The 14,358-nt window shown below is 35.8% G+C and overlaps 1 protein-coding gene across 3 annotated transcripts in view; it reads right to left on the bottom strand.

Moving 5' to 3' along the window:
* Positions 1 to 14,358, bottom strand: part of LOC133173299 (protein unc-80 homolog) — a 53,816-nt gene continuing 39,458 nt past the window's right edge. For all 3 annotated transcript variants that reach the window (XM_061308289.1, XM_061308290.1, XM_061308291.1), the window contains 6 exons: positions 14,114 to 14,276; positions 13,608 to 13,742; positions 13,136 to 13,324; positions 6,533 to 6,682; positions 5,970 to 6,400; positions 1 to 3,852 (listed from right to left, as the gene is read on the bottom strand). In XM_061308289.1, the coding sequence (XP_061164273.1) occupies positions 3,277 to 3,852; positions 5,970 to 6,400; positions 6,533 to 6,682; positions 13,136 to 13,324; positions 13,608 to 13,742; positions 14,114 to 14,276 (1,644 nt within the window). In that variant the 3' untranslated portion in view covers positions 1 to 3,276. The remainder of the gene's footprint in view (positions 3,853 to 5,969; positions 6,401 to 6,532; positions 6,683 to 13,135; positions 13,325 to 13,607; positions 13,743 to 14,113; positions 14,277 to 14,358) is intronic.

Raw genomic sequence — 14,358 nt, 5'->3', positions numbered from 1 at the left:
TAAACCAATAAATTTTTATTTTAATTCAACAATACTGATACATGATATATATATTTCTATTAGAATATTGGCTTTTAAAACTTCAACATTTTGAAACTATTGCAAGTTTATTTGAAATAAAATTTATTTATGCTTTTGACCACAACCTTCAAGTATTCATTGTTTATATACCACAGCAAATTGATCATTTGTACAATTATAGAGGCATAATCAGAAATACTTAGCTAGTGAAGATGTTATACAAGTTAATGTGTACAAATAATTCTATTTATTGCAGACATACTTTTTCCCACGTGAGATAAATTTACGCTATGTATAGCTAAATATGGTCACAATATTTCCAAGGAAATTTGTCACAGCATCCTAACAAGAGGCCCAAGGGCCTTGAATCGCTCTTCTGATAAACTGTACAACCTATCACTTCTATTTGAAACCTCTAAGTATCCTGTATGTTTAGATAAACCCTTGAAATTCCAATTCACATTCCGAGAACCCAAGATGATTCTAAGCCAACTAGTACCAGACAGTTGGTCAGGTGACCTACTTATCACTTGTCATTCTCTGAGGACCCATCAACTAAGTTTGATGATTCTAAGCCAATTAATACCTAAAATATTTTTTTAAAATTATAACCATAAAATTTTATAATTAGGTCAAAGTGACCTACTTTTCAGTTGTTTTATTCCGAGGACCCAAGTTGCATCAACTGAAAAAAGTTTGATAATTCTAAGCCAATTAGTACCCGAAATATTTAATTAAATTCATACATTTTCAGAAGTAGGTCACGGTGACCTACTTATCAGTCGACCTACTCCAAAGACCCAAGATGCATCAACTGACAAAGTTTGATGATTCTAAGCCAACTAGTTCCCGAAATATTTAATTAAAGCCATAAATTTTCAAAAGTAGGTCACGGTGACCTACTTATCAGTCGACCTACTCCGAATACTCAAGATGCATCAACTGACAAAGTTTGATGATTCTAAGCCAATTAGTACCTGAAATATTTAATTAAAGCCATAAATTTTCAAAAGTAGGTCATGGTGACCTACTTTTCAGTCGACCTACTCCGAAGACCCAAGATGCATCAACTGACAAAGTTTGATGATTCTAAGCCAATTAGTACCTGAAATATTTAATTAAAGCCATAAATTTTCAAAAGTAGGTCATGGTGACCTACTTTTTAGTCGACATTTTTTGAGGACCCAAGATGCATCAACTTACAAAGTTTTATGATCATAGGCTTTAAAATGTCCAAATTACGCCTCTAAAACGCTTTGAAATTGAATGCCTGCAAAGTTCAAAAAGTAGGTCACTGTAACCTACTTTTTAATAAATATGTTTTATGGCCCCAAGATGCATCATCATACAAGATTTAATGATTCTAAACCTCTCAGTATTTGAATTAATGACCTTAATTGTTTTGAAAAAGATTAATCGTAAAATTCAAAAAGTAGGTCAAGGTGACCTACTTTTTAGTTGACGTACTTCGAGGACCCAAGATGCATCAACTGACAAAGTTTGATGATCATAGGCATTAAATTGTTCAAAATATGCCTCTAAATCATTTTGAAAAAGAATGGCTGCAAAATTTAAAAAGTAGGACACCGTGACCTACTTTTGAGTCAACATGATATGAGGTCCTTATATAATCAACTGACAAGATTTGATGTTCCTAGTCCTTATAGTAAGCAAAATATCAACATTTTAATAAAATGTAATTTTTGGTCAACTTTGAAGTGACCTTGAGACCACGCCCTTTGCCCCAGGGTAAATCCCCATGCAAATTTTAATCTACAACATATCCTCATCCTTTTGTGTAAGTTTGGTGATAATCTGCCCAGTGGTTCTTGAGAAGAAGATTTTTTAGCAACTAGTACTTTTGTTTCTATTTACCTAATTATCTCCCCTTGTTAAAGGGTCACAACCCCAGTTTTAGTATAAAAGGGAGCCCTTGGGCCAAGGATACCCTGTGACAAATTTGACAATAATTGGCCAAGGGGTTCTTGAGTTATGGCCCATATTCTAAAAAGTTTACGCACACCGCACAAATGGCCATAGCATTAGCTCTTTGAGCCTTTGGCTCAGAAGAGCTAAAAATGCATTGAGGACATGTTATGACATTCCAAGAAATCCACTTAATTTTCTACCTAAGGATTGACCAGTATTGTGATTCCGTGGAATTATGACCCCATGGAAGAAAGTACCTCTACAGTATATAGAAGAAAATTCAATAAATTGAACGATTTTGTTATGTGCTATCCCACACTTGTTAAAATTTTTATGTAAAATAATCACTGTAAATACCAAAATCACATTTTGAGGTATTGCTTAAAAAGACAGCAATAATTTAAAGTATCAGTTTCACAAAATACAAAAGTCAAATATTGAATCAGTAGTATTGAATTTTAATATATAAAAAAGATTAAATAACACTCTGTATAACAAATAGAAAGTCAGTTGTAAATTTATAATGTAAAAATATTGCACTGTAAATATTTTGGCACAAAACTAAAATAAATCTGAGAATTGTCAAAAAAACCAAATGTGACAGAAATAATTAAACATTCTAATTTTCCCAATCGTGTGAGATACTATTTTGGCTCTTTGTTGATTTAAAGGTTGTGATATATTGCCATTACCAGATATTGATACTGAATGTCTTAGCAAATGGTACTGAACTTAAGGATGAAAAAATATTTCAATAAATATGTCTTTGATTGACTGAATCTACTGGATTCAAAAATTGTCCATTTGAGGGTGAAATTTCTGGTATGAGAATGGTGAATGTTTGATTTCATAATGATACTGTAAATCATTTTTTATTCATGAGAACTTTATTTTGGCATAATTTTGCGAGAGAGTCTCCTTGTGAAAATGTCCTTCTCGCATTTATTTTTATTAATGAAAAATATATACGACAATACTCGGTATTTGTGAAAATTTTGTCTTACTTATAAATGCCATATGCCTATCTCGCGGAAATGTCACAAATTTGGTGATTTACAGTAACTAAAGCAATACTATTGTTGGCTGACAATTTTTTTTTGACATTTGTAATTCCACTGACAAAATTTTCTTTTTGAATTCAGTGTTTTTATGATCTGGGCAGACAATGTCCATAATGATGGTATACATCAACTAAGCTCTACCAAGTTTTATCATGCTCTGGCTAGCCTAGCACAAATCTATCTAGAGGATTAACACCAACCCTTAACACACAACGCCAATACAACAACTGTACAAACAAATCTATGAATTTCCTAAATTATGTGTTTAGACTAATGTGTCTTTGATCCCAAAGTCATCAAAGTAAATACAGACTGACGACTGTGACCGACTGGAATCGTTCTCGTCTTTGATGAGTGCTGAGCTCTCATTGGCATTAAGAGAGTCACTTGAGTCATATCGTGAAATGTAGGCTTGACTTCTGTGGATTGGACTAGAAGGTGGAGAGCTCATCCTGTAGCCCAGAGGGGGAGAAGTGGGGGACTTGACCCTTTTAGCTGGGCGTCTTACTATTGGGGAGGTAATTCCTTGTGATTGTGAGTTTTGGGTGCCACTTTCAGCTCTGGTCGTTCCATCTATCGGTTCTCTTTGAGCTCTGGTTGTCTCATCTATCAGCTCTCTTTGAGCTATGGTTGTCCCATCTATGGGTTCTCTTTGAGCTCTGGTTGTCCAGTCTATGGGTTGTCTGGAACCTCTGGCCGGGCTGGAAGATGGAGAGCGGGAGTGGACAATTCGACCCCCTTGTCGAGCAATTCTTCCCCGGGCTGAACCAGACGGGGCATTTTGGTCACCATGAGGGTCATCATGTGATTTGGAGCGCTGTATGTACCTCTGTCTATTAGTCTACAGAAGGGGACAAGATATATTACAAATCTATCTAACACTCTACACATTATCATTGTTAAGAAAAGAATTTAATAGTATATAAAATCATTTCTAATGTAAATTTAAATAACAAAATCATGCATCTAAAACACATTGATGACAAACAATATCGAACAAAAAATATTCAAGCACAGGTGAGAAGAAAATAAATTCTATAAAAGAAGATATTTAGTTGAATACTTGTGTACTTTGACATAAAGAGATGTAAATGCAGACATCATGCATTCATTTAAAAAAATATGTTAAATCTTCCATTCAGTTTAGATTTGGACATAGGCCTACACAGGGGTGTCAAAGGGTGAAAGATTAAGGTCAAAAGACTTTTTTAGTATGCAGTACAGCTGTTATGACTAGAATAATATTAAATAGTAGTGTGAGAAAATGTTTTCTTTGAATGAAAACATAATGCAAGGGATGCTATACTTTAGTTTGCAGTGCAGCTATGTTCAGAAAGTACATGTAAATATTTATTTAGATGAATTGTTGTGATAAGACAGCCAGAAGTACACACATTGAGTTTGATCCTTCATAATGTAAAAAGAATGACTCTATATAAACTTGAGACAATCAATGTATTCTTAGACTTACATTAGAAGCCAAGATTTGCTAAGACTGGATTGAACACAGGGATGCTTCATTTTATAAAAATCTGATGATTTTTAAAGGCATATATATGTGTATTCTTCTTTAACTTTTGACCACTATATACATGTATGTGTATTCTTTTTAACTTTTGACCACTATATATGTGTTTTCTTTTTAACTTTTGACCACTATATATGTGTATTCTTTTTAACTTTTGACCACTATATACATGTATGTGTATTCTTTTTAACTTTTGACCACTATATATGTGTTTTCTTTTTAACTTTTGACCACTATATGATTTCATTGTCCTATGATACGGGGAGGGTGTAAAGGGGGGGGAGAAATGGTTAACAAAGAGCTAGGTTCACTTTATGCATAAAATGGCCCTGTAGATATACAAATTTATTGACTAATACCCCGTGTACCATTTTCAACATTAATATAAAGTAGAGACTTAGTGCTTTCAGTTTATATAACAGAATTTCCTTTGAAGAGTCCAGGCATTGAAAAACAGGTTGTGTGAAATTGCAATGTCATCGCATTTTGCAGAAAACAGGTGTTTTTGAGAACCTTCAGCGAAGAATTAAAATATGAGCACACCCCTCGATCCAAGAATTAAAATATGTTTTATAATCTTCATTAAAAGTTCTTTTATAATATATTTACACATTTTAGATCGGAGGTTGTGCTGTATACGAAATACTGAAAAATGGCATCATATTTTGTCCATTTTTGAAGAAGTATTCAGGATATGTGAATAATGACGCAATTCATGACGTCATAATGCATTGACTAGAAGGAAAATTACGTCATTTTCAGTAGATATTCATTCACCAAGTGCTCAAGCATTTATATATTGCCTTGTTAACTAAAGCTATACAGTTTTGAATTTTCAGAAATTCACAGGGCCAAAAAAGGCCCTAAGTGGCTCTTGCTCTTTGATACTGAATGACAAAAGGATACATACATGTGTATGTGATCATATTATGAAGCATACTATTAACTTTTAGAGTATTTGATTGGTTTTAGAATGAAGAATATTCTTTTTTTTTTCATTATTCCTGTGAAATATAACTCATTTTGACCCCCAAGATTCATGGTTCAAACAAACCATATTCTACAATGTACAATTTTGACACACGGATTCCAGTCTGTTCTAATAATTAGTTTTAGTCTACTTAAAACATTGAATCTTCTTAAAATGACAGATGATACTGGTTTGGTTGAAATTAGTTAAGTGTTTCTGAAGAACATGAAATGTAAAAAATCAACAAGCTAACAGAAATTTTAATACAAAATGCTCATATGAACTTTCAGCTTCATTTAAGTTAAACTTAAATACATGTAATATGCTGTACATGCAAATTATTTTGTATTTCAGCACAAATGAAAATTTCAAGAGCAAACTTGATCCAAAATTAATTATAAATTCATGCAAAGCTCAAGAGTCACTGTCTGATCAGGCATGTAGTTGAATTCAATACTACCTTGACTTCTCCCCTTGCAGAATGTGGGCCATGTTCAGATTGGGCTAAGCTACCCCTGTGCTGGGCACGACTCCTTTCTGTACCACTGCCCCAGCTAGACCGTGTATTAACCATGCGGGACATCTCAGGAAATCCTGGGTGTGATGTAAATCCTTGGTGGCTGCGGGAAATCTCTCTAACGTAAGATGACCTGTCTTGGTAAGAGGTGATGCTGTCGTAATTTGTGCGTCGCATGCTGTAGGTTCTACGAGCAGGAGAACTCTCAGAACTACCAGCCTCTCCTTCACTCAGGTCATCACCCACACCTCCTAGTCGCTTCATACTTGGGGCTTTTGTTGCCTTTTTGCGCTTGAATGTTTTTCTGCTTCTTACATCTTGCCTTTGTAGACGATGGATCTTTGGATCTAGATCTGGGCTGATTGTTTGTTTGGCTACAGAGAAATAATGCCATTATTATTCCTCATCAATACCAACTTTAAACTATGGGCTTATTGGACTAAGTGCTTACTTAGTGCTTGTCTTCAATACCATGACATATCCACCTACAACTAATCATCACTTACCAAGTCCATTGGGTGTCTCCAGTTCATTGGCGTGGTACATTACAGCGGGGGGTATTGCCTCATCTATACTACTCTGTCTGGACACAGTGTCAGTAGATCTATATATAGCTGGCTGTCTGGACAAAGAACAAACCTCCGGTCCAGTGGAATCTGTCAAGATATAGGAATAAAATTTATTCCAAAAACTTTAACTTCATGGGACAGGGATGGAGGATGTTTATGGATGAAAGCAATTTACTTTAAAACACAAAGCATGGCCATCATATATATTTATTCATCAATTGCTGAAAATTATAAACTGTTGTAAGTTTCCCTTTTCCTGTTAAAATTGAATACATTGAAAATTCAGGTTGGATTACTTTCGTGATACAAAAAGCTCTTGGAAACAACTAGAGGTCCATGGACCACAACACTCACTAACTTCAGTTTTTCTTCATATTTTTTAAAAAGATTTTTATATTCCCATGAAAAAACTGTGACCCATAATTCAGCCCCATCATAACTCTAAGGGGTCTCTGAATCCACACAACATGATGATGCTTCAATATCAATTTGACTAACACGTTTGCAAATTAATGGTTCTATTGTAGTTTTTTTTAGAGGATTTTTAAATTTTTGTTCTTATATAGTCCAGTGTAAAACTTTGAACCCTGTTGTGGCCCCCATTCTATCCAAAGGGGGGGGGGGGGTGTCAGGATTTGAACATTTCAGATTAACACTACCTCAGGAAGCTTTCATGTAAGTTTCATCTTTTCAGGTCCAGTTTTTTTTTTTTTTTTTTTTTTTTTTTTTGGGGGGGGTGTGGGGTTGTGGGGTTGTACAGATTTTTTGTGTATTTTTCAATATAGAACTTTGATCCCTTATCGCTCTACCCCTGGAGGCCATGATTTGATGACTTTAAAATCTTCTCTACATCAGAACGCTTTCACATAAGTTTCAACTTTTCAAGACCAGTGGTTTTTCACAAGGGTTTTAAGAGATTTTCCTTTCAAATTTCAATGCAAAACTTTGATCACTTATTGTGGCCCAATCTTACCCCAGGGGCCGTGATTTGAACAATTTAAAATCTGCACTAAATCAAAATGCTTTAATATAAGTTTCAACTTTTCAGGTCAAGTGGTTCTTAAGAGAATTTTTTTAAACATCATTCCTATATATTTTTATTTAGTACTTTGATCCCCTATTGTACCCCTCCCCCCTTCCCCACCATGATTTGAACAATATGGAATCTACACTACCTCAGGATGCTTGCACATAATTTCATTGTTTCTGATCCACTGGTTCTTGACAAAACGATTTAAAAAAAAAAAACTTTCCAAAGTAAAACTTTGATCCCCTATTGTGGCCCACCCTACCCCCAGAGGCCATGATTAGTATAATTTTAAATCTACATTATATCTGGAAGCATGCACATAAGTTTCATTGTTTCTGGTCCAGTGGTTCTTGATACATGCAGATGTATTTACGACTTTTCAACTTTACACACAACCATTCCCCACGATAAATTAAAGTCCAGGCTTTTTGATATCATTGACAGCTGCTTTTTCAATAACAAGAGGCCCAAGGGCCTTAACGGTCACCTGAGTACAATACAACAATTTAGAGGATCCATAAACTGAAAAATGAAGCTTTGTTGCCCAAAAGCAAGAAAAATAGTATGATTAGCATCAACAAAATAATTGGTCTAGTATCTATCTGCCTATCTGACTTTCCAAGTCATTAAATCTATGAAAGTACATTTTCATTATACAATAAATTATCTTGCATAATTCTCTTATTCTATTAAGCTTTCAAATACATTATTTACATTGATTAATTATCAAAGGTGAATGGCAAAGGGGAATAACTTTGCTCAGCAGAATACAAGTTAATAGAGCCCTGGCCAGGACTAGAACACTTGACTAAATGGTCCAGGTGTTCAAAAATCTGGTAAAAATACCCTTGCATATTAAAACTTTTACTCTGTTTGCCTTGAACATCCCCAGAAGCATAGAAGATTTTCAAAGAAATGCATTTTCACCATAAAATTAAATAAATAAAGCCCCATCCTTACCCAGAACATCTGACCCATTGGCCACGAACTCACAATTCTGGAAGAAGCACCCTTTCTCATTATAACTATACACTTGTTTCTTTACTTTATAACCAGTAGTAGAAAAAATATTTTGAAAGAAATTATGCATTTTCACTATATATAATCAATAGAGCTCTTTCCCCCTCACCAGAACCCCTGACCCAAAGGCCATGAGGCATTCTTCCTTATCATAACCATGCACTTCCTTTGTTTGAAAAATACCCAGGCGCACACAAGATTTTGAAAGAATTCATGCCAATTCCCTATCTAATCAATTAAGCCCCGCCCTAACACCAGAACCCCTTACCCAGAGGCCATTAAATTCATAATTTCTGAGGCAGCCATGCTCATCATAACTATGTACTTAGTTTATTTAATATCCAGGAGCAGAGAAGATTTTCAAAGAATTAATGTAATTTTACTATATAATCAATGGAGCCCATCCCTAACACCAGAACCCCTGACCCAAGGGCCATGAAACAATTTCTGAAAAGGCAGTCATGCTCACCATAACTATGTTCTTAGTTAGTTTATTTAATACCCAGGAGCAGAGAAAAAGATTTTCAAAGAATTAATGCAATTCTACTATATAATCAATAGAGCCCTGCCCTAACACCAGAACCCCTGACCCCAAGGGCCATGAAATTCAAAATTTTGGAAGAGGCACTCTTGCTCATCATAACTATGTACTAAGTTACTTTATTTAATGCCCAGGAGCAGAGAAGATTTTCAAAGAATTAATGCATTTTAACTATATAATCAATAGAGCCCCACCCTAACACCAGAACCTCTGACCCTGGGGCCATGAAATTCACAATTTTGAAAGAGGCACTTATGTTCTTCATAACTATGTACTTAATACCCAGGAGCAGAGAAAATTATTGCAATTCTACTATATAATCAATAGAGCCCTGCCCTAACACCAGAACCCCTGATCCTGGGGCCATGAAATTCAAAATTTTGAAAGAGGCACTCTAGCTCATCATAACTATATACTAAGTTAGTTTATCTAATACCCAGGAGCAGAGAAGAAGATTTTCAAAGAATTAATGCCTTTTCACCATATAATCAATAGAGCCCCACCCTAACACCAGAATCCCTGACCCTGGGGCCATGAAATTCATAATTTCAGAAGAGGCACTCTTGCTCATCATAAATATGTACTAACTTAGTTCATTTAATATCCAGGAGCAGATAAGAAGATTTTCAAAGAATTAATGCATCTTCACTATATAATCAATAGAGCCCCGCCCTAACACCAGAACCCCTGACCCTGGGGCCATGAAATTCACAATTTTGGAAGAGGCACTCTTGCTCATCATAACTAAGTACTAAATTAGTTCATTTAATAACCAGGAGCAGATAAGAAGATTTTCAAAGAATTAATGCATTTTAAAAATATAATCAATAGAGACCCGCCCTAACACCAGAACCCCTGACCCTGGGGCCATGAAATTCACAATTTTGGAAGAGGCACTCTTGCTCCTCATAACTATGTACTAAATTAGTTCATTTAATACCCAGGAGCAGATAAGAAGATTTTCAAAGAATTAATGCATTTTAACTAATGTATATAATCAATAAAGCCCTGCCCTAACACCAGAACCCCTGACCCTGGGGCCATGAAATTCACAATTTTGGAAGAGGCACTCTTGCTCATCATAAATATGTACTAAGTTACTTTATTTAATACCCAGGAGCAGAGAAGAAGATTTTCAAAGAATTAATACATTTTCACTATATACTCAATAGAGCCCTGCCCTAACACCAGAACCCCTGACCCAGGGGCCATGAAATTCACAATTTTGAAAGAGGCACTCTTGCTCATCATAACTATATACTTAGTAAATTTATTTAATACCCAGGAGCAGAGAAGAAGATTTTCAAAGAATTAATGCATTTTCTCTATATAATCAATAGAGCCCCGCCCTAACACCAGAACCCCTGATCCTGGGGCCATGAATTTCACAATTTTGAAAGAGGCACTCTTGTTCTTCATAACTATGTACTTAGTTACTTTATTTAATACCCAGGAGCAGAGAAGAAGATTTTCAAAGAAATAATGCACTTTCCCTATATGATCTACATAGCCCCACCCTAGCATCAGAACCCCTGACCCTGGGGCCATGAATTTCACAATTTTGGTAGAGGACTCAATGCTTATTACAATGATGCCAACAGTTTGACTGCTTGATGTCCAGGAGTAAAGAAGAAGATTTTTAAAGATTGCATTATTTTTGGTGGTTTTAGCCCCACCCCTCAGGCCCCAGGGGGGCAGGGACCATGGAATTCACAATTTTTGTTCCCCTTTACCCATAGGTGCTATATGCCAAATTTGGTTGAAATTGGTTAAGCGGTTTCAGAGAAGAAGCTAAAAATGTTCAAATGTTAACACACGACGCACACCGCACGACGCACGCCGACGGACGAGAACGGATAGCAATAGGTCACCTGAGTGACTCAGGTGACCTAAAAATGGAATTTGTAAATATACTTACCTTGTCATTGGTCATTTGCAAAATTATTTTGTTAAAAAACATTCTGATTGTACACACAAGTACTCTGAAGTTGACATTAAAAAGATGCTTGAGTTTCTGATTGATAATATCTATGTGGTTTTTGGAGACCAGGTCTTCCAACAATCTATTGGAATTTCCATGGGTACCAATTGCGCCCCGTTATTAGCAGACCTTTTTTTGTATTCATATGAAGCAGAATTTGTCCAAAATCTTGTACGTGAAAAGAAGAAAACACTTGCTGTGGCGTTCAACTCGACATTTAGATATATCGACGACATATTGTCAATCAACAATGGCTATTTCCATTCTTATGTCGATACAATATATCCTGGTGAGCTTGAGATAAAAGATACCACAGAGTCTGACACATCTGTTTCATATTTGGATATTTTACTTGAAAAAGACGATAATGGTAATCTAACTACCAAGCTTTATGATAAACGTGATGACTTTAACTTTTCAATCGTCAACTTCCCTTACTTATGCAGCAACATACCTTCACCGGGGTATATATCTCTCTGTTGATTCGATACGCAAGAGCATGCTCTACATATGTACAATTTCTAAAATGAGGTAAATTATTGACAAACAAGTTGATGAAACAAGAATATCAGCTGTCTCATTTAAAGTCATCATTTCGTAAGTTCTATGGTCGATACAATGACCTTGTCAGCAAATACAATTTATCATTGAGTCAAATGCTGACTGACATCTTTCACACTAATTGTTAGGCCATTATTTACACACTGAACTGTCGACAGATTTTTCCGTTATAACCCGATCATGACAAGGAACACACGGCGGGTGTGACTGGTCGGCAGGGGATGCTCACTCCTCCATGGCACCTGATCCCACCTCTGATGTTTGGAGGTCCGTGTTTGCTCTGCTCCTATTTTGTATTGTTGAATGGACTTTTGAGCTTGAATACTGTTCGTTATCTCCATATATTTCATGTAAGAATATTTTTAAAGAATTTTCCTATATATGTCAATGTAAAACTTTGATCCCCTATTGTGGCCCACCCTAAAACCGGGGGCCATGACTTGAACAATTTAGAATCTACACTACCTCAGGACACTTCCATATAAGTTTTACCTTTCTGGCTCAGTGGTTCTTGAGAGAAAATTTTTTAATAACCCCACCCTATTTTTGGCTTTTTTTGATTATCTCCCCTTGGAATGGAGCATGTCCCTTCATTTGAACAATTTAGAATCCCCTTTACCCAAGTATGCTTTGTGTCAACTTTGGTTTAAATTAGCCCAGTGGTTCTTGAGAAATTGACAAGAAGTCTGTTAGCCAATGCTCACTAGTAACACCCCCGCTTTGATGTGAATGTACACGAGTTCAGTTATGGACAGACACAAGGATAAACAGGAAGTTGACATCGGATTCGTACAAAAATTAATCCCACTATATGGCATGCCTATACAAAGAATGTGCTAAAATTTCAAGCATCTGCAATCAGTAGTTGTTGAGAAAACTGTGACCAAAATTTTTATGTATGGTACGGGGACAGACGTATAGATAAACAGGAAGTTGACATTGGATTCGTACAAAAATTAATCCCACTATATGGCATGCCTAAACAAAGAGTGTGCTAAAATTTCAAGCATCTGCAATCAGTAGTTGCTGAGAAAACTGCGACCAAAATTATGTATGGTATGGACAGACGCACAGATAAACAGGAAGTTGACATCGGATTCATACAGAAATGAATCCCACCATATGGCATACCTCAACAAAGTGTGTGCTAAAATTTCAAGCATCTGTGGTGAGTAGTTGCTGAGAAAACTGTGACGAAAAATTGGTTACGGACAGACAGACACACAGACAGCTAGACACACAGACAGACACACAAAGGTAAAACAGTATACCCCCCTCTCCTTCGGAGCGGGGATATAAAAATGTGAAAAGTTTACACAGACAGATGCCAGACAATGAGTGATCAGAAAAGCTCACTTAAACTTTCAGCTCAGGTGAGCTAAAAAGACTCCCATTTGGAAAGCCTACCCAATGGTGAAATGTCATCCATTGTTGGTTTACGAAATCTCTCCAGAATACTAAGGTTCTCTTTGGCCGAGATTCGTCGACTAGCCTTGGGGTTTGTATGTGTAGGACTGTCACTCTCAATACTTGAGGCCACAGCAGTGGCTTTAAATGGAGGACTCGTGCTAGAACTTGGCTGGGACAAAATGGTGGCTAAATTAAATAAAGAAATGTAAATGAAATTAAGATAATGAAAAAATAAATGCTATCAGAGTCTGATACAAATATAAATCACCTTTAAATCAATAAACCTGTACCCTAGTGTAAAAATTTGAAACATTAAAAAGATATTATAAAAAAACTTAAACTGGCCTATTCCGAGCAAATTCTTTTAGCAACAAACATTTTAATAACTTTTTTGCCCTTCCTGTAACATTGCTTTAATTGAAAGTAAATGAAACAAGAAGGAATTGGTAAAGGGAATTAACTCTATTACCACTGGGGAATTTTCCACCAGCTGCCAATGTTGGTCCAAGAGATAATCCAATCAAATCAATTGCTATGTCTGTTACACTGGCTCGCTGCTCATACTGATTGTGAGGGAGGTCAGCATCCAGAGAACGCACCTCTCCTAAATAGAAAAACAAACTATATTACTTTGTGTGAATAGGATATGCCATTGAAAATTCTTAGTAAAGCTTATGGGCCAATAAAACAGTTAACTGATTTTATTCATTCGGTGTACCTGGGCAAACGTTACAATTTTTTACAAAATTTTGAAACTATTATGATGCATATTAAGTCTTCATTGGGATGCATAAGATTTTTGCATTGTTCAGGTAAAAGCTTTGAGGTACTCTTGTTATAACTCATGTAAATACTCACCCATATTACAGAATTCCTTTTTGACAACTCATGTAAATATTCATCCATATTATACACAACTTGTGTAAATACTCATCTATGTTATAGAACTCCTCTTTGACTCGTGTAAATACTCACCCACATTATAGAACTCCTCCTTGAGATGCTGTAGGTCCACAGCCAGCTGCAGTAAGACTGTGGCAGAACACTTTGGATGTGAGAAGGAAAATCCCTGCATTTTGTCTTTTATGGCCTGCTGTAGGTAGTATTCCTGGGCAGTGTCACAGTTTATCTTCATCATCTACAGAAATACAGTACCAAATTATAAACACTTCCTTAATATTTAGTTTTGGTTCATTTAATGATCCACAGTCCATGTAAAG

The sequence above is a fragment of the Saccostrea echinata genome, unplaced genomic scaffold (genome assembly GCF_033153115.1).
Source record: "Saccostrea echinata isolate AGI-Se365-2 ecotype Australia unplaced genomic scaffold, CSIRO_AGI_Sech_v1 ptg000056l, whole genome shotgun sequence".
NCBI classification, from domain to species: Eukaryota; Metazoa; Mollusca; class Bivalvia; order Ostreida; family Ostreidae; genus Saccostrea; species Saccostrea echinata.
The sequence above is the reverse complement of the archived record's forward strand: the minus strand, read 5'-3'. Positions and strand labels throughout refer to the sequence as shown.